Source organism: Cebidichthys violaceus, unplaced genomic scaffold (genome assembly GCF_023349555.1).
Source record: "Cebidichthys violaceus isolate CVI_PGR_0920_01 unplaced genomic scaffold, fCebVio1.0.p SCAF_15, whole genome shotgun sequence".
Classification (NCBI taxonomy): Eukaryota; Metazoa; Chordata; class Actinopteri; order Perciformes; family Stichaeidae; genus Cebidichthys; species Cebidichthys violaceus.
The window spans coordinates 11,980,082-12,001,821 of NW_027176318.1; the positions used below are offsets into that span (position 1 = coordinate 11,980,082).

Below are 21,740 nucleotides of genomic sequence, written 5' to 3' on the forward strand. Positions count from 1 at the left end.
TGTTGCATTTTGCCTCAGCATTGGTTGTCTTGCATGTTTGATCATCGTCTGATGTCACAGGTCATAGTTTGACTACAGGGACGTTTCATGAACTCTGTTTTCATGTCGGTTTGGTCCCAAATCAACCGGCTGATCACAGAGTTGACCAATATGTCACTCTGATGTTCAAAGGCTTTTTACCACACAGTAGTGGAACCCAGAGGAACCCTGTTGAATGGCAGATCATTTCAAAGTGGCAATACAAGGCTTCAACATTCAATTGCTTAAATGAAAAGTTGCATAATAACATTTTAATAACCTAAACCTAATCCATTTTTGAATGATGGTGATGCCATCACGATGATGATGATGATGGGCTGAGACAACCTGTGGCTTCACAGCAACATGCTTTATGGTTTAGAGCTCAATGAAGCCTGTTTCTTTCTTTAGGGATACAGCAGAGTCTTAATGAATCTACTGATCTACGTGTTGACCAGCGTCACCCAGACCGTGTTTCGTCATGACACAGGTCACCGTTCCCGGCTGACGGAGGCCTCCTGCTAACGCCGTACATTCATCATGTGTGTGTGTCAGGCTTTTACGCCGGCTCCAAGGTTGCTGCGGCCATCCATTGTTGAAGATGCCGTTTTGTCGCCTTGACTGATGAGTTGCTGGCTCTTTGGCTGTCTGAGTCTTTGACTGTCGCGCACTATATATCCACGACTCCATCCGGTCTCGCACACGGGCCCTCCGGGTCACGTTCGTGTCTGGGTGGCGGCGCAGCCTTCGTGCTCAGCTCACGTGTTCGGCCTCACAGTGACCCTCCATCTCACGGAGGTTGACCCCGAATTATTACTCACAATTTCAGGTTTGGGCTTTTACGGCAGCTCTTTTCTGGATTGCTCTTTGGTTTAAAAGTAATGTACAATAGTGAATAAGGCTCTTTATAATGTCCAGCAGCCCAAGGTAACGTCCTCCAATTCCTTATTTTAACAAACCGTCTCCACAAAAACCAGAGATCGTCATTTTACTCAATACATGAGAACGATTTGAGAAGCTGGGACCAGTGAACCATTGACTGATCACCTAATCATTTCACATCTAGTTTAGATCATCACCTAAAATATGATTATACCGGCTTATACATACAAGCTGTCTGGTAGTGCCTCATTGTACAGATGTCTCCGTGTTCCCAGATCTTAGCTATTGAGTACAACGTTATCATACTATCAAACTACGTAGATAAGAGCCAAGTCATAATATAATCCTTCATCAATTAAACTGATTTGGACCATGGTTACAGTTACTTATCTAATAAGCAGTTACATTCAGATTTACGTTAAACAGCTGGTGTTTCCTCCCATGCGTCTGGAGTACGTGTGCAGCTTGTGTACCGTCAGGATGGCCTGTGTGGAGCTGCATTGGATTAACGGCCTTTATGTACTGCAGCTAATGGAGTGGGCGATCAGTGGTCAGTAAATGTGACTTACTCCAATCAAGAGCAAGGCTTACTAAGCCTGACTGCTGCATCCTCCAGAGCCATAAAGTCTGCTGTTTTATCTCTCCCTCATCACCTAGTGGCCTGCCTGCACCGCCTGGTGTCAGTGTTGGGCACGGAGATTTACAGCAGAGGTCAGAGAACGGATGGATGTACAGTAGACATGCGGGGGGGTGGGGGGGAGACGGGAGGGAGGGAGATGTTGGGATGGCAGGGAGAACCGACCGACTCGGAAGATCACCACGAGTTGCACGGATGTGTAGCTATGAATTATTAACGGCTTTTCCCCAGCAAAATTGTAATCGCATGTGGGTCTTTTATCACCCCGGCGAGGCAAGAGTTCACACGGTCACACGGAGCAGAGGAGGCGACAGCGGGCCTGTTTTCGTGTTCCTGTGCACACTGAATGCAATGTTTGCCGTCAATCCCGAGCCAATCCAGTGACGCTAGAGCACTCCCTTGATGGAGATCGACTGCCGAACAGCCAAAGTAATTGTTGCTTCTACGGCAAGCGCCGTCGTGTCACGAATGGTCTGACTACTCGATACGGCCCCGTGTGTGCGTGCTGTGATCTTTTGGAACATTTCAGTGACCGTTGGCCAGCAGGGATGGAATTGTTTGGCCATGTGAATGTCAGTAAGCATGGTGGAAAATACGGGTTTGTTGTGTACCTTTAACCAAGCATAAAGATGACTGGGCCACTTATGTAAGAGCCTCTCGACAATTTGTATTCTTGAGAAATCTATATTGAAATCAGTCAGGTGAACAGAACACAGAACAACAAGACAGATTGCTGAGAGAACAGTTTGTTTGGACTAAACAGCAGCAGCCCGCTGAGTGACGTGACTGTTAATAATCTTTATTTAGAGGGAGCACTTGTGGGTTAACCTCGCCATCCCTGCTGATTGTGATCAGCTGTGATTAATGTCCTCAAAACCTTCTTCTCTTCAGAAACACGTCAGCGGTGTAGCCTGTTCTAGTTATTGATACACAAGTCATTCGGGTGAAATACTGTAGGCTCTCGTTCTAGATCGCTTTAATATTCATTTGAACACGAGTTATCGTGTCTGCCTCTTCTTCCAGCACACGATCACAGCGCCGAGGACTTCTTAGAACTTTAAGTTTTGCCCTTGAATTGAACTCCGACGAGAAAATCTTCTGCACATACATCTGCAGGCGATGTATGTGCCTTCAAAAGTCTCATTTGTCTGCCGCCATTGTCACGCTTTAAGACACAAAGCTGTGATACATATTTTAATACAATCACGGGCGAGGCACCGCAGATAAATCCGTTTGTATAAGTCCGACAAAGTATCCGCCCCAGCTGTCAACCTATTTCCATGACAGTTGTGTAGTACCAGGGCAAGCATTATATCATTCCAATCAATCCAATCTGACATGCTTTCACTTGAAATGAAGTGAAGTCCTTGAATGGCTTAAGTAAAGTCACAGGATAGTGCTCTGCGGGTTTGGCCTCTGAAGTGAAATCCTGCTTTTAGGAAACATTACCCTCTTTGTGGATTTCACAGGTTGTTGATTCCAAGTAATTTTTCAATCGTCCTTACAAGTGAATCTTAAAGCTGAGGCAGGCAGTTTCTTTGTGGGGGAGGGGGGCAAAGTATCCACAGTCACTGTTCGGCATATTGAAATTAGACCTCCCATTGGCTCTGTTTTCAGGCTTTAGAAAATGTAGCCCGCGACAGGAGACTTCAGCCAATCACAGGTCACTTCAGAGAGAGGGCTTTTCTGTTGCCTGTTTTACACATGGAGATGTGTGTGCATGCGTCCCTTTGCTGAAAGCCTGACTCAACGGCACAATATCCTGTAGGACATGTTGCTACTCCAGCAATGGCAACAACTGCCCACCCTGCAACGAACCCAAAGAAAAGGAGACGGACTCATCAAAAAGAGCGTTTGACGCGTCGATGTCGGCAAATCGCTTCAGAGATGGAGAGAAACTGTTTCTAATAGTTTTGCCTTCTGCCAACTGTAGCCCAAAGCTACCATGGCTACGTGATAGCTAGCATCGAATCAGCTATCATGTTGGTGATTCTCAAGAGTTGCTGCTGTACTGCATTGAACAATACAAACTGTGTTTCGAGAGGTGGGTCGGTGCCCCACTTTTGATGACTTTTAACACCTTTTGCATTGGAATGATGGATATGATCCATGCTAACAAAGATGAGGCACCCCTGCATTACTGCTGCCGGTCTGAGGGCTAATGAAGGGATTACTCGGTGATGTAGAAGCTCTGTAGTAAACAGCTGATGTTAAACCGGGGAGCTGCTGCTCCCGTTGACCTCCGGAGACAGAGATTGATTGGCCGGCGTTGTCACCAGACCGATACTCATCACAGATTAAATCTTGGGGTGCGAGCGGGTAATTACCCAGGATCCTTAGTCATCACGCTATGTAAATCTCTCGCCAGCTCATTAGCGGGTTTATTTGAAGAACACTTCTTTTCCCCCCAGCTTTTCTGCCAAATTTTGCACCTCAGTGCGAAGCTCTGCTGAGTCGTTTAGTTCCCACGTGTGGAACAGGAAAGAGGGAATGGCAAGGAATGATGCAACAGCCATTAAAAACCAAACATTTAAAGTCTAGCACACAGAATGATTAAATATATATAAAAGGAGGTGTGTGAAATTACAATGTAGGATAGTGGTCATATGTGCAGCTGTGGCTCAGCGCAGCGGTCAAATATCATGAATATATGACCAATGTAATAAAGTTTAAGTTTTACACTATTATTTTCATAAGGTATTGGGGCAACAGGAAAAATATTACAAATACAATGGTCACATGATCACAGTTTTGTCCATTATTGAGGAATATCTTATTTCACTTTGCTCATGTGTCTCTATAATCTGCACAACTGGCTAATATCACAATAGACCAACTAATATCACAATATACCAACTAATATCACAATATACTAACTAATATCACAATATACCAACTAATATCACAATATACTAACTAATATCACAATAGACCAACTAATATCACAATATACTAACTAATATCACAATATACTAACTAATATCACAATATACTAACTAATATCACAATATACTAACTAATATTATCACAATATACTAACTAATATCACAATATACTAACTAATATCACAATATACTAACTAATATTATCACAATATACTAACTAATATCACAATATGCTAACTAATATCACAATAGACCAACTAATATCACAATAGACCAACTAATATCACAATATACTAACTAATATCACAATATACTAACTAATATCACAATATGCTAACTAATATCACAATATACTAACTAATATCACAATAGACTAACTAATATCACAATATACTAACTAATATCATCAGCCTCAGATTATTAGTCCATTCTGTGTAAACAAAGAAGCTGCAGGCTGGTGGAAGTGACTTTATTGATGAGAACAGCAACACTATTGACTTTTCCGGTAAAGCAGAAATTAAAAAGCAGCATATCTAAAGTAGTCCTGAGCCTGTGTCAGGTTACCTTCGGTTTCAACAAACCACTCAATTAAACGAGACAACCTTGAACTCAGTCGGCTATATACAGTCAAAGTACTCCGCAGTTACTGAGATAGAGAGTGAAAGACAACACAGCGCCATGGTGGTTTTTCATAATATATGCATTATCATTTGTAAGTGACAGCTGCTTAGGTCGGAGAGCAGATTCATTGTGGCGCCTTGGGAATGCAAGGAAGTCTGTTTAGATTAGAGGAAGCAAACAAAGGAGAGAAGCTCAATTTGAGCGGGGTGTGGAACAACGCTCAGAAAACCAAATATTCCAGTCTTCATCATTTCAGTAGATGTTTTCTGATTGGAGGCTAATGAAGTTACAAACACCGCTATATTTATTTATATTAGATTTTAAGAATATCATATTTTCCATGTGCCTTCATCCCTACTGATGCTTCACATGCACTCAGCGACCATTAAGAAGTAGCACACTCACACGCCGGTCGTCTTTGAGATTTGGAAGGACAGACATCATAAATGTTGAATAACGTCGCCCACCTGTCTGGCTCGGAGGTGTTGCGTTTAATGTCGGCGAGCGCCGAGTGGACAGACGACCCCCCGAGAGTTCATGACAGAGGCCGCCGGAGCAGCGGCTCATTCCGCATGCAGCGCCGCCGAGGGGACGCCGACGCCCCGCATGCACACCAAGCCGGAGTCATTATGGAAATGCTTTAGTCTGTGCTGCCTGCATTCTTATGTAGCAAGACAAACAAAAATTTACATTTTATATTCTCTCTATTCCTCTCTGTTTATAGGCCTCCAGAGAGGATCTGTGTGTGTGTGTGTGTGTGTGTGTGTGTGTGTGTGTGTGTGTGTGTGTGTGTGTGTGTGTGTGTGTGTGTGGCATGTGAGTGCGTTGCTATTGGATCATCCCCATGGCATGTTGTGAATGCGTGCATAAATACATAGCCGCTGCGCTGGTTTGTTTAACTGAGTGTGTGTGTGTGTGTGTGTGTGTGTGTGTGTGTGTGTGTGTGTGTGTGTGTGTGTGTTAATGCGGGCTGTGTGATTTTGCATGCACAGTGTGAGTTTATGAATGAAGGAGTTAATGCCTGTACTTGTGAATGTGCAGATGTGTGTTTGTGCGAGTGCAGGTGTGCGTGTTCCTCTTCTTTAACTTGATCCAATAGTTCCTCTAGGACTCGCTGTGCTGCGGTAGAACAGAATCAGTGCTGCACTGTGGTCCGGTGTCGTCCCCTGTCTGCTGACCCGACAGCATCAGAACACCCCCTCCCTCTCTCCCGCTGAGTGATTTGCGAGGCACCGCTGTCCTTCAACAATTGGTTGCGTCTGGGACTGGAAGCATTTATTTCCCCCAGCCTATCAAGCCACTACTGGCCTCAGCCCGCTGTAATTGTGCTGACCACAGGACATGTTGCTGAAAAAGTGCACCGGCTGCAAAGAGGAGGAAGAAAGAAAGAAAGAAAGAAAGAAGTGAAGTCAAATTCTTTTTCTTTTTTTCTCTTTCTGACCGGTTTGGCTGCAGGATGCACAGATCACAAACCAGAGAGAATCAAAAGTGCTTTCATGGATTTTGCTTCTTCTGCATGAAACTTTAAAATGCAAACCCTGTTATAATTAAAAGGTACAGTACGTTAGTACTAGTCTGTAGCACAACATGGCCATGACATGATAATAATAATGATGATAATACATTAAAAGTGTTTTTAAACTAACACCATGCAGGGGGTGACTGACCCAGAATGGGTGAACGACAACAATGGTCTGCTCCTTTGGTTAGCAGTGTCTCCTCTAACCATGGTGTCTGTGGTGTTTCAGTTGGCCTCTGTGCCTCTGTTGACTGCAACCCGCTCATGGGCTGTTGTTTGCTAACCACCCAGGCAGCAAACTTTTGACTTTCACAGCCAACGGTTGCATAACGTCAACAAACCATGAGCCAAATGTCAAATATAAATATCAAAATCCACTTGAAAAGTGGGGAAAAAAACCACAACATCCACTGATCCTTTCCAGCCAGGAAAACACCGACATAACGATGCGCCGGCAGTGAGCGCCGTGTGGTTGATAGCAGGGCAGAACATGCTAATGAGAGTTCTAGGGGTCATCATGTGGAGCCGTACCCCTCTCCACACACATCTTTGTGGCACAAATCAAATCCCACCACCGCCATATTGAACCTGGATAATTGCAGACAGAGGTCTGATAAGCCCCTGTAATGGAACTCTGTCAATCAACTCATGCCATATACCCTCTCGCTCTCTCCCGGGTGTTTGCTCAAATTGAATGAAGAAATCCAGGAGCCACTGACATTTAGCTCTACTGCACCGCTGATTGTGGGAAGAATGTTCTGGTTTATCTTCATTAACTGAGGGAAAGTAAAAGCAAATTTGCCGTATGAAAAGCAATTATGGCGCTGCTGACTGGAGCTTTTATGCTGGGAAAGAAGGTCCTCCTCTCATTGTCTGTCTGGAGGGAGAAGAGTTCCCACGATTTACTGCATGAGGTATTTATCATGCAACTAAAACACAGGCCTCATGGCGGGTAATTATTTGGCCTGGAGGTCACTGTAATCCAAACTGGCTTTCATGATGACTCATCAGCTGTGTTCCACCGAGTGGAAGCTGTTCAGGTGACGCGTCGCCTCCGGTGTTTAGGGGACAGCTGCATCCAGAATGACACATTTTTAAAAAGCAGTGGCATCCATTTGTTTATCAGACAGGACTACAGAGGCAGAGAACAGCCTTTAAAGCTCAGATCACACTTGATTTTAACTACAAAGAGGACGTGCAGTCAAACAAAGTCAAACATGATTGGATGATCACAGTTTAACAAAGAGGGAAGTGATGACTCTGTCTGTAATACAACGAGGCTTTGATGACAACAAACAAGTGTTTTGACTGCAAATTTTGAAATAGTACAAAGAAACGTTTTTTTACTGATCGACATAAGAGTAGTAAGAGAGCATTCACTTGCTCATTTACTGTCTTCACTCCTCCATTGAAACCCAGCAGCCTTACTAATCAAACTGAATTCATAGACTGAATTGTCATCTATTTCCATACGCTATTAAATAATTGAATATCTGACGTGTGCATACATGGAGATGATTAAAGATGATTAAAGAAAACTGAGTGGGAGGTAAGAAGTGAGCCAAGAGTGGAAGTAGTTGGACATTAGGGATATGTTTTCATTTCTTAAATGACTGGGTTCATGTATATGTCATATATGTAAGAATATGTCATTTGTGTGTATATATATATATATATATGTATATATATTTATTAAATTCAGCATTGTTGTCATGCTTGCTTGCTTGCAGTGTTCTTCTACCCGTCATTGTTGGGGCTTTGCTTCATCTGCTGGGTGATCACCTGCAGATAAAGGAAATACTGTGAAACCAGTGGAAGGACTAAATAACACAAATAATACAAGATCTACTATAAACCAATTCTTAGAAACATTTAAGAAAAAACAGAAATTCTCTTTTCTGTCATTTGCTAGTTTGAGCGTTGGGTCTTTAGATTTAAACATCCCGTTAGATGCCAATAGATTAAAAGTAATACGTTTGCAGAATATGGCGATAGATTTGCAGAAGAGGAATGCTAAAATGATTAAAGTACACAAAGACAGCTCACCATTGCCAGAAACAGCATTTACTTGAATCTGCAGCATCTTAGTTACAAGTAAACCACTTCTGATACATTACATTTTACATTACATTACAGTCATTTAGCAGACGCTTTTATCCAAAGCGACTTACAATAAGTGATACCAACCTGCCGCCCCCGTGATCCCCTCCTGCAACCACACACACACACACACATTCATCCTCTGAAAATATTAACAATCCTAGGGGCCACAGGTCCACTGCACTTTAAACAAGTCCACAACAGAACCGTGAGGTGAGATGAGATGTAAAGACTTACAGAAGAAATCAATCATGGCCTTTATATCCACAGCTCCGACTCCGGGCTCCTGCTGCTCTGAGTGCCACGGGCTGTTCTCTCTTTTCTTCCCGTGAACATGCCCCCTCCGGGGTGCTAGAATAGTCTGAGTGCATGGTAGAGGTCACTACCTACCCACCTGCTTTTCTGTCAGAGTCACAACGGCTCTGGCGACTCTCACCGGTCTGAGAGAGAGAGAGAGAGAGAGAGAACCCGGGATTAAAACCGGCTGATCACACAGAGAGCTGTAGGCACACGTAGGTGAAGGAGAGGGAACTTCTGAATGCTCCCTGTGGCCAGCGCTGTGTCCAAGAAAGATATGTTGCCTTGAGCGGGCCATGTCAGAACCACCGGGGTGCGGAAGTGTTTTAGATGGAACAAACATGTTTGTGGAGGTCAGTGGCAGACAGGGTGACGGCATTGTAACAGAGCAACATGTTTTATTTCACTGATCTTCCTGTAAATGTCAATTTACATCACTACTAATGATTTCAATCACGCACAAGATCACAGGATCCACATGTACACCCTGCATTGACAATGGGGGTATATTGTTTAAGACACACACACACACACACACACACACACACACACACACACACGGAAACCAGGCTGATGCAACCAAAGGCTCACATTACGTAGGTGTCCTACATGGAGACGTGGAGATTATGACAGAGAATGTTTCCATCCGACTGAGCCTGCCTACATTCAGGACACACAGAGGTTTCTAATAATAACCTGTCATATATAATTAAAAATTGTACATTCTGAGGCCTGAGTACAATTATTACGAATAGCAGCGTGTACTGAGTGTGCTGCTGGGTTTGAGGCGCACAGAGAGACAACCCCACGCTGTTGCAGGTCCATTCATGCCCCAGCATTGTGCCTGTTGGTGCTGCAGAGATCACAGTGAGGAGAAATGTTTAGCGAAAGCGTGAACGACGCGTCGGTGACCCGAGGCCCCGTACCTCCACCACAGCTGCTTGTGCTTCTTCTGTCCTCTCCTCGGACGGACACGGCCTCTGTTATCACTGTTATCCAGAAATATGCAAACCGGGAGGCGAGAGCCGTCACACCAGTCAGATGTCTCAGATATTCAAACGCTCGTCTTGAAATGGAGAAAATGAAAGCGTGTCGATAAAAAGGCTTTTAATGTGGAGACATTTTTTGGAATGTATAGGTCCAGATAAGCAGCCACTGCCTGTTGTGGAGGACACTGACTTCAAACATTTTGAGAGGAAAGTTAACATGAAAAGAGCTGTAGTACCAACTTAGTCTTTAGATAACGCCAATTACGCTTCAACAGAATCTTTATTCCGTTTTTTAATTTTTAACCACAGACTTCTAGCTTCATGCAGTAGAACAGCAGCAGAGCGTTTCACGGGGGGCAGATTGGAATCGGGGCCCAGTGAGGGGCCCTTGGGGGCCAAACTCTGCCAGGACTGCTGGTCTCAGCACAGGCCTTCCTCCCAAGCCTGTCTCATTAGTAGCACTGGGACATGTCACAGGAGGGCTAGTTGGGTGAAAGAAGTTGACCTGGCTCACCAGTGGAGCGGTTCTGGGAACCTGCAGATGGAATAAAGTAACGGGGGGGGGGGCTCTGGATATTATTCTTGGTTCTAATAGCCATAGTCTGGGTTTTGTATTTCTGATCTTTTGCATTTAGGAATCAGGAGAGACGTACGTCAGGAGTGCTTCTGTGGGTCCGGTGGAGCATGAGGAGGAAGTAAGGGCAGGGGGAGTCCTTGAGAAGGGTTCTAGTAACATTGCATCAGCCTCTTTGTGTTCTAATTGTGCAGCGAGGGGAGAGCAGAATCCAAAGTGGTCCACGGCGAATGATGAGAGAATGATAAAACGGTGCCCTGTGCATTCTGACAGAGGCTGAAATGAGATGCGCTACCTCTGTAAAGACGCTGCAGGAAACCCAAATGAATTCTTATTTTACAAAGCTGTCCACTGCAGCTCTCTGGTGTCACTGGACGAGTGCACTAATCCGGGAGGAAAGCAAGCAACGAAAGAGAGTCAGTGAGCCTTTAAAGGGTTAATGGGCTGGTTGTCAACACATCTATTGAGCAATGAGCAGCGGTGGAAATGCTTCAATATTTTCATGTTTGAAGAGGAAAATAACAGACGATATTGAACAATATCTAAATGACATGAGGTCATATTTGCTTTAATAAAACCGTTACCAGCACCTGGCGTTCAGCTGGAAGGTTTACCGACATACAGTCTACAGTCTACACTTTTGATCGCTGTGTTTGAGATCACAGGCAGGTGTTATTGCAACACCCCACAAGGTGTTATTCGCTGAATGTCTGCCCATCTTCCCTTTACTTTAAAACTCACGAGTTAAATCAGTCGACTTGTCCTTGATACATACGACCTGCTAGCAGTCATACCAGGGTCCAAGCCCATGACGCTGCTCAGTTTCATCACTAACGTGGAAGTAGTGGGCAGTCTAGTTTAAATGAACATTAACATTACATGTATTTAACTACAGAATAAGATGAGGTCAGTGTGTGCCAGCAGAATGCACAGAGATATTTAGAACGTTTAATAATAATACATCGATAAATTGATGAATATAAAAAGTTACTTTAAGTGGAATAAATTAAACAAATAATGACGTTTAATGAGAAAAAGACTGACCTCTTTTTCTTTCTGTTTATACGTCTGTAGTGGATCAAAATTTGTTGTGCTCTCATTCCTTAACCCTCAACACTTGTGCTCTCATTCCTTAACCCTCAACACTTGTGCTCTCATTCCTTAACCCTCAACACTTGTGCTCTCATTCCTTAACCCTCAACACTTGTGCTCTCATTCCTTAACCCTGCACACTTGCTCTCTGTTTGGCTGTAGCTCTCTGCGGGTCACATGTATCCGTCTACGTGATTCTTCTCTTGACCTGCGTCTGTGAACAGCAACGCCATTTTCCTCTGATCTAAGCTATTGGCGGGTAGAAAAATCAGGTCTAAAGTCGTGCAGTGTGAACCACGTGAGCCGTCTCAACATGTGTGTGTGTGTGTGTGTGTGTGTGTGTGTGTGTGTGTTTGTGTGTGTGAAGCTTGCCTGTGCATGAAACACTAAAATAACGTCATAGTTTTAGGGAAACAGGTTCTGTGATGAGATCCGTATAATAGTATTGATGTAAATATCTGAGACGCTTCCTGAGCTTCATGATGAACTCTCTTCCACACGTTCTTCAGCAGTGGTGTCTGCACTCACTTCAAATTAGGAGGGAGTTTGAGGCAATTCAAAATTGTGTTTTACTTTACGGAGGTGCGTGTGAATTTTGCTTCACTCTGTAAAGATGTTCAATCAATTCTTTGAAGCTTTGGCCTCCTGCTTCCTAGTTTAAGTTGGTTCAAATACTATTATTTTAAAATAGAACACTTGCAGGTGGATGTTTAGGTAATTCAGGAATGTATTTCCATCTTCGCACCTCTTCCATGAAGTTTTTTAAATGACTTCTTATGTCATTGTCAATGTCCACTGTCTTTTATCAGCTTATCCAGCAGAGAACAAAAGGTCACATCTCCGTGGGTGGTGGCAGGTGAATATGATTATGGGATGTGTGTGTGTGTGTGTGTGTAAATTGTATGATGTGAGGATTAAAAGCACAGCCAATGTAAAAAAAGAAAAGAAAAACAAACCTCCCTTCTGCTAATCCACTCATCTGATGTGTCCAGATGATGTGGCGTTGCAAAGTCACTTTAATCACTTCTAATGACGCTTGAATAGAAAGGATGCAGCCCGAGCTTCTGCCGCCTCTCCAGCTGTGTCTCCCGGCCTCACATCAATAAGAACTCGGCGAGTCTGTGCCGCTGATTCATCCAATCAGAGACTTAACTCTCGCTTTGGTCACTCGGGTTATTTTCGGTGTACGGATGGAGGTAATTAAGGCTGCCGGTATCCTACCTTGAGCAGACATATTGCCTCTGGCTGCCTCCACCAAACACTTTCAACCGGATTAGGAGGAAATCATGATCAAAGGTGGGGGGAGGATTATGTTGGACGTTTGGGGCTGATGGGTAGGGGCGAGGTGTGGGCCGTACCTCTGTTTCAGTCGGGCGCTGACCTAGATACAGAAGGTCAGGTAAGGAGAGAGCATCAGAGACATGAGGAGGCTAGGAGACGGTGATCCTTCACCACTTCTTTAGGAGCCTGTGTTGGCGTGTCGGGACGACACACATGGGGCATTAATCAAATTGTTGCAAGCCTCAGACGTTTGATTCCAAAACGCTCAGATACAAAGTATAATTGAACTGTGGCCTTGGTAGACCTCTAGAGCCGCGCCAGTTTCCTTAAATAAAGTGAGTGGGCGACATGTCGGGTCAGCACGACAACATTTAATCGTCTTCAACGGCGGGCACGGGCTTTTACTGTAATTCAAAATCTAGAGGAATAGCTTTGTTGTGCGGCCCCAAAGCTTAAGAGAAAGATTTCACTGTAAAGCTCTGACAAACATTAAAACAATGTTGCTACTGTACCATCTCCAAATGAAAATGTTGCTGCTCTGACGATCCGTTCATCCCCATGTATGGAGAGGGATTAACTGGGCAGAGAAGATTCGGACTATAGCTCACCTCAGCCAAACCCAATCCATCAGTGAAGGACACGAGCATAATACCAGCCTTCCATTTGATTAAACTAAGGACATTTCTGCTGCATTTAATTGGTGTTTACCTCATTAATGGATCGCTGTAATGAGAACACCACTCCTATGTTAGCGTTCCGTAAAGACCAGGAAGATGATGCTGCACCTTAAACAAAGTGTCAGGTAGCAGTAACAGGGATATGTGGATATATGTGGATATATATGGATATATGTGTGTGGATATATGTGTGGATATATGTGGATATATATATGGATGTATGTGGATATATATGTGGATATATATGTGGATATATATGTAGATATATATGTGGATTTCTCTCTTTTTGGTATCATGGTCGGGAGCAGGGACTTCCTGAAGTCTTTCCACAGCGAGGTTGCCAGGCAACCACCAGAGACTTCTATTGCTCTGCGAGCGTCTTTCCTTAAATGCTGAACTCTTTCTTTAAGCGCTCCGTTATTAAACACTGAAACAGATGCAATAACGATGCTGAAGGAGCGTGTGCACCTCTCACAGCAGCTACAGTCAGGTAGAACGTCCTCCTCACTCCAGCCTGAAGGCAGCAGAACAGATTCAATCACCAGTTAGACTTCTCATCACCGACGAGAGGCGGCTCATCACAATGCAATATTTAACAGTCGGCTGAAGACGAGGCCTTTGTGCGTCCGGGAGAACTCGCACAGGGCATGCGTTGCAAAGTGCAGCACCGCCACATCAATAACCTGCACGAGACAGTGCTGTCAGATGGTTCCCTAAATATTAAATCAATTCAAAGTACGCAGTAACAACATTTTAGTATTGCAGTTACATGGCCCTGAAGCATTTTGTTGCTCTTTGTATTCTTGTTCAGATAGAAACGTAATAGTCTGAACCCTTTATTATCTGAACCCTTTATTTGGAGAGAAGCGCTGCTGGCAGATGACCACAGCTTTGGGTCGTCTTGGCTTCAGCTGCCAGCTTTGCATCTCTTGAAGTGGGAACGTTCTCCCTCACAGACCCTCTCACGCTCCGTCAGTGGAGTTGTGATCTCCAGGTTTAGGTGGAGGATGTGTAGACTAAGTCACTGCGGTGCTTTCTCCGGCGGTGAGCTTCAGGTTATTGTGGAATCTGAGGTCATTTTGGTTTCGTAACAAGTTGCCTTTGAGGACTGCACTACATTGCACAGTGTTTAGCATTTTCACTAAATGACACCACCCCGCCATGCTTATTACCGTGGTGATTTGCAGACATAGCACTTCCATTGAGGCCGCAGAGTTCACTTCCTCTCTCCTCCGTCACATGCATGCTTCTTTATCTGTGTTTGGGTCTCTGTCTGGCTACAGCAGAATAAAGGGCAGATTGATGGATTGCTGCAGTGATTCTCGTCTTTGAGGAAGGTTTACTCGCGTCTGCAGAGAAGCTCTGAGCCTCTTGGTGGTTGGTCACCCTCCTGACAAAGGCCCTTGTTGCCTGGTTACAGAGTTCGACCAAACGGCCAACTTTTGAAAGTCTTACTGAAACACAACATATAATGTTTGACAAAGATGTGGCTTTCTGGACCCTTGACAGCCTAGAAAACGTCAGTAACATATCCTTCCCCTTCCGCATATCCATAGCATATCACAATAACTCTACCTCGGAGGACGATTATTATAACTGTTCCACAACAGAGCAACGGTTTGCAGATAGTATATATATATATATATATATATAGAGAGAGAGAGAGAGAGAGAGAGAGAGAGAGAGAGAGAGAGAGAGAGAGAGAGAGAGAGAGAGAGAGAGAGAGACAGAGAACAGCATCTGTGTTTGGGTGTCAGCATCACTGAGTCAGAGAGAAAGAGCCTCTTTACTTGCTCTGGTGTTCAGAACTCACAAAGGGAGAAATTCAATGCAGAAGTAGACGTGCCGTTATCGACACCAAACATGGCACGAACGGATCGTCGTAGAACATTCTTTAAGGCTCCACTCTGACGTACCATAGGCCTTTTTCACAGCTAACATCTACCCATATCACTGATCCGTCTTACACTGAAACTGAGGGCAGCTGTATGATGTGCTGAGGTAAAAGGGCACCAGACGCTGTAAACGCTGCATCAGGAAAGGGACTGTGTTGCCCATTAAAAGTGGAACATAATGTATACGGGTGGATATTAGGACTGGGTCAGTTTCTCGTTGATGTGTCACTAATGACAGGTCTGAGTCTAACCCACTGCATCGTTTTGAGGTTGAGAGAGACAAATACAAATACAATTTACAACAATGAAATGTCGATTTCTATAAATTTGGTATGAACAGTCAATATCAACGTTAGTATTAATGTGTTTCAGCACAGTACAGTCGTGTCATTTAGTTTAAATCAACATCTGTGTTTTGAAGAACATATCATTCTTGTGTATTTCTTGCATGTGTCGCCCCCCCCTCCTACCATCTACTGTTCATGAGCGGGCCTACAGTGGAGTGTTTCAGGTTACATGATAGTCTCTGTAAACCCTGCTTCACTACATCGTCTTCACTCTGAAGGATGCTGTTAATGGAGAAACCGTACGTCAGCCGTACCTCAGCCGTACCTCAGCCGTACCTCAGCCGTACCTCAACCGTACCTCAATCGTACCTCAACCGTACCACAGCCGTACCTCAGCCGTACCTCAACCGTACCACAGCCGTACCTCAACCGTACCACAGCCGTACCTCAGCCGTACCTCAACCGTACCTCAACCGTACCTCAACCGTACCTCAGCCGTACCTCAACCGTACCACAGCCGTACCACAGCCGTACCTCAACCGTACCACAGCCGTACCTCAGCCGTACCTCAGCCGTACCACAACCGTACCTCAACCGTACCTCAACCGTACCACAACCGTACCTCAACCGTACCACAGCCGTACCACAACCGTACCTCAACCGTACCACAACCGTACCTCAACCGTACCTCAACCGTACCACAACCGTACCTCAACCGTACCACAGCCGTACCACAACCGTACCTCAACCGTACCACAACCGTACCTCAACCGTACCTCAGCCGTACCTCAGCCGTACCTCAACCGTACCTCAATCGTACCTCAGCCGTACCTCAGCCGTACCTCAGCCGTACCTCAACCGTACCTCAGCCGTACCTCAGCCGTACCACAGCCGTACCTCAGCCGTACCTCAGCCGTACCCCAACCGTACCTCAGCCGTACCTCAACCGTACCTCAACCGTACCACAGCCATACCTCAGCCGTACCTCAACCGTACCTCAACCGTACCTCAACCGTACCTCAGCCGTACCTCAACCGTACCTCAACCGTACCACAGCCGTACCTCAACCGTACCACAGCCGTACCTCAGCCGTACCTCAACCGTACCACAACCGTACCTCAACCGTACCACAACCGTACCTCAACCGTACCACAGCCGTACCTCAACCGTACCACAGCCGTACCTCAGCCGTACCACAACCGTACCTCAACCGTACCACAACCGTACCTCAACCGTACCACAGCCGTACCACAACCGTACCACAGCCGTACCTCAGCCGTACCTCAGCTGTACCTCAACTATACCACTGCCGTACCTCAGCCGTACCACTGCCGTACCTCAACTATACCACTGCCGTACCTCTCCCTCTCTGCAGCCATCGTGTGCGCGGCTGCTTTGTGACTGGCATGTACTGTGATGCCACATGTGTGAAGAGAACTGTGGTTGGAGAGTCTGCTGTCCACCTCTCTGTTCACCAGCCTGCTGTCATTAGGACGCTGCTCATGAAAGCCATGACGGTTATAAAGGGGGGGGGGGAGAAAAACAAACCCTCTCTGAAAGGGAAGATTGAGTTTGCCTTCCTTCCCCGTTACCCTTTTGTTTGCCTTCCATTCCTCAAAAGTCAGCGTAATATCCATCTGGCTCTCTCCCACCTCGGCTGCATCTCCTTCCATCTCGCAGCTTAAGAGACAGAAGAAGAAATGATTACCTTTGCCCAGAGATATCGGGCCCCGACTCCGGTGTAAACTCATTTGGAAAGCAGATGCTCATACATCATATTTCACTCACCAGAATACAAATGCGATTACCATGACACCAGCTGAACCGTGAGTGGCAAACTTAGTTTGGGGACTTCCTGCTTTGTTGACGAACCGTCACACTATAGTGTGTTCCACCTCAAGTGCTGTGAAGACGGGGCGTCACCCATATGTTCCACAGAATTATGAGTTCCTCAATTCACAACGTCGCTTATAGCACTGGCTGTTTCCACAGACTGCTGTAATTCAAATGTTCCTCAAGGCTGGATCATGAAACTGTCAGTGGCAGCACCTCTACGGTGTTTTATACACTAGGGAAACACTTCCATCTGATTTTCACAGGCCATTTAAACAGACTTTGAGGCGCTTGTATTAATTGATTCATTATTGAGAATGGAAGCCTCCTATGATACTATGGAAATGTTGTGTTTACAAACTGTACATCCATGGTTTATAAAGGTCCGTTTCACAGTGGCTGACCCTCTTTAGGTCAAAGTTATGGCCGACTGTCTGTCACTACTGGGGCCAAATCCATACAGTCTTATTAGTGTCTTCAGGGTAGGTGGTAACTAAATGAAATTCAAACATCACGCCCAGACTTTCAGTGGTCATGGCAGCATTATATGGTTCTTTTCTTTTCTTTTGTCCTCCGGTTCAAATGGCCATCGTCTGTTACAGGTGAGAAAACACCACTGCCTCCACAACAGCACTGAACGACTGTGATATTACATTTCTCTCACGTTTGTCACGTTTAAATTTCTTGCCTGAAGTTTGGAGGAATGCATCTGCACCTCGTCGGTCAGGACTTCAGTTCTTCACTTTTCTTTTTCTCCCTGACATTGCGTTGCCATTGTGTTGTGTTCTTGGCGCTAAGGCAACATTTATACTTTGTTTGGGTTGCATGTGTTTGCCTTCAGATCTCTCACATAATATGTATACATTATGACATACAACACAACATTATGACACACGTATCACAATTCATTTGAATTCACAGTAAAGAGATGAATGGATTGAGAAGGGTGTTGATAGAGATTGATTCTTCTCCTCGTTGTCTTGTGGGGAATGTATGTATTGTATAATGATCACTGTGACACACAGCTGAAGGCTTTCAGTGACAGCAGAGCAAATATACTAACAGGCATTCCTCAACAGCATGTTTTCTATGATAAAGCTTACGGACACACAATATGATACGACACTGGTATTAATCGATTATGAAAATATGAGTTCAAAACATCAGGAATCCTTTGTATACTCTGCTGTATACTCTGCTGCATACTCTGCTGCATACTGCAGGTATGGTTCAACACTTCTGAACATATAACTCAAGCATTGTCTCATTCTCACAAGCTTGACTTGTGTCACAGTGTAAGAGCATCGCTGTGAGCTTTGTCCTCGGACTAAGAGAGAAATGTGCTCCACAGAGGAACACGTGGAAGGTCACGTACGTGTTGGTATGTCAGCCTGGTGAAAGCAATGGAATGTCAGTCAACACAGTGTAGCTATAGTGCTGTACTTTATATCACTATGAGACCAGTGTCAAAGTCCATGTAAAAAAAAACGCTCATGGGAGACTTTAAAATACAGACGTGGCAGTTAAAGATGGACCAATTCCTGCCTACATAGGTACAGATGTGACAGGTCCACAGAAACATGAGGACATCACACACACACACATGAGGACATCACACACACACACGAGGACATCACACACGGGTTTCCACAGCGGACGTCAACGTCAGCTAACGAGTCACGCTACAGACCGACAAACAAACATGGCCGCATTGGTTGCATACTGTCCCTTTACAACACCGACCGTCGGGAGAACTCAGTGAATGGTCGAGTTCGTATGGAAGCTAGCGAGCAGGCTAATTAGTGGAAGCCTTGCTTGCTAACGTTGGGGTTGATCGCTCTGTGACCTCAGCACTCCATAGCTTGTGCTGGGATTTGAATCACCGTGACAAGAGTTGTGTACGGAGACACGGAGTAACGTAATATCAACAGCCAGTAACATCGGCGCTGCTTCGAGGCTGCTAGGACCGAACGATGTAAAAACACACAGCTGCACCAATCAAATTAGAGACACTGTCAGTCAAACTGAATGTCCAGGTCCCGGTGAAGAGCACTGGAGCTTAACATCAGGTCGACTTAACGAGGTTTTTGTCAAGTTGTGTAGGAACTAAGAAATCAGAAATAAAGCGTCCAATGTTTCAACTGAATAGTGGCCAAAGTTTGAGCTCCACACTGTTGAAAATGATCCCAAAATAAGACCAATTGCAAGACATGAACTTCCATTTGTGTAACTAAGAGCAAAGGGAGGGGAAGAAAAATGGCACAAGCGTGGTAAATGATTTATGGTAATGATGATCGGTGTGTCATTGCCACAAATGTGCCATGGGACTGTGCAGTAGCTCCGCCTCCTCTTCAGCATGCTAGGACGTTGTAATCATCATTATCTCACGGTGTTTCTGAGTTTCCCCATTCTTCCCATGATACATTTCTTCACTAATTGCAGTGTCTTCCAGGATGAGAACACTTTTATCTACAAAGCATTAGTGCAGTGAACTGAACAACATGGTAATGATGTTGAAAATATACCAATTTATTCTCTATAAGCAGGCATCCAGGCTGAGCATTGAGGACATTCTTCAGTCTGCCACTATATTTGTGACACGCATCAAGGTGGAACATGTCCCATTAGCGCCTCAGTACTTTGATGAAACATGTTTTTGTTGAATTGGAAAAGGTGAACGTAATCGGTAATCGTCAACTGCTCGTCTGGTGAAAGATTAATCTGGAAAAGAATCGTCAAAGATTAAAGCTCCAGCAACAAACCGGGTCTTAAAGCGGTCGACATGTGAATCTGCTTGCGTGTTTGTCTCTCGAGTCCACAGTGGTTTCCTCCAGATGTTAGCAGAGGTTTACACGGGCCGTAAAGTTTTATCAGTCTGGAAATACGAGGCGTGAAGGAATGCCTCGACGGGCAGAAGAGCATTGGAGTCGTTGTGTCAATAATCTCTGAAATGTGATCGGACTCTGCGGCGGTCATGCTGTAGATGTGTGCACTCTGGAGCTTTAATGACGGGGACAATCTGACCAGTGCAGATAGAGCGACATTAAAAAAGACAGTAGTGAAGCCCAGTTAAAGAGAGAAGTTCAGAAAAGTTTGCTGAGGCCTCTGATCAGTCGTCTCTCAGGCTCTGTTCAGGAGAATTGAGAGGAATCAGCTGCTCTTTGGTGTCTTTGTAGTCGTGAACTACCCAAAAGCTCAGCTCCACCCCTGCACCCCACACTCCCACCAGAGGAATCCGTACACAAGAGGAGACCAAGAGGAGACCACTAAACCATTCATTTTGTACCTGAAACGTACACCGCATCATTTCCATTTGCTTCAGAGCTCGGGGTTTCATTTCCATGTTGACGGAGGGAGTGAAAGACACAAACACGAGAGACAGAAGTGAGCGGAGAGAGTGAAAGACACAGACACGAGAGACAGAAGTGAGCGGAGAGAGTGAAAGACACAGACACGAGAGACAGAAGTGAGCGGAGAGAGTGAAAGACACAGACACGAGAGACAGAAGTGAGCGGAGAGAGTGAAAGACACAAACACGAGAGACAGAAGTGAGCGGAGAGAGTGAAAGACACAAACACGAGAGACAGAAGTGAGCGGAGAGAGTGAAAGACACAGACACGAGAGACAGAAGTGAGCGGAGAGAGTGAAAGACACAGACACGAGAGACAGAAGTGAGCGGAGAGAGTGAAAGACACAAACACGAGAGACAGAAGTGAGCGGAGAGAGTGAAAGACACAGACACGAGAGACAGAAGTGAGCGGTCCACGCACTTTGAGAGAGGACGCTGAACGCAGCAGCGCCTCAGTCACACAGCTGAGAAGCAGCAGTCTGTAGCGTTTCTTTACATCGTGAAAGAGCTCGCTGAAGTAGAGCGTGTAATCATGCTGCACCGGAGAAGGAAGGATATGTGTGCTCACGGTGGAGATCTGTGGCCCCTACGCTCTTTAGCCACCGGCTTTACTCAGAGGCATCGCACACAAACACTGAAACAACCCAACTGATGCTGAGAGAGAGAGAGAGAGACTGAGAGAGAGGGGGGGGGGGGACACAGAGAGGGAGAGAGAGAGACAGAGAGTGAGAGAGACAGAGAGAGGGAGGGAGAGAGAGAGAGAGAGAGACTGAGAGAGACAGAGAGAGGGAGGGAGAGAGAGAG

At 45.2% G+C, this 21,740-nt stretch overlaps 1 protein-coding gene across 1 annotated transcript; it reads left to right on the forward strand.

Annotated features, from left to right (window-relative positions):
* Nucleotides 1-16,033: 16,033 nt before the first annotated feature.
* LOC137872095 (microtubule-associated protein 6-like) lies at nucleotides 16,034-17,155 on the forward strand. Its single transcript, XM_068710328.1, has one exon. It carries the CDS (start codon nucleotides 16,034-16,036, stop codon nucleotides 17,153-17,155), a length of 1,122 nt encoding a protein of 373 aa, XP_068566429.1.
* The last annotated feature ends 4,585 nt before the right edge of the window (nucleotides 17,156-21,740 follow it).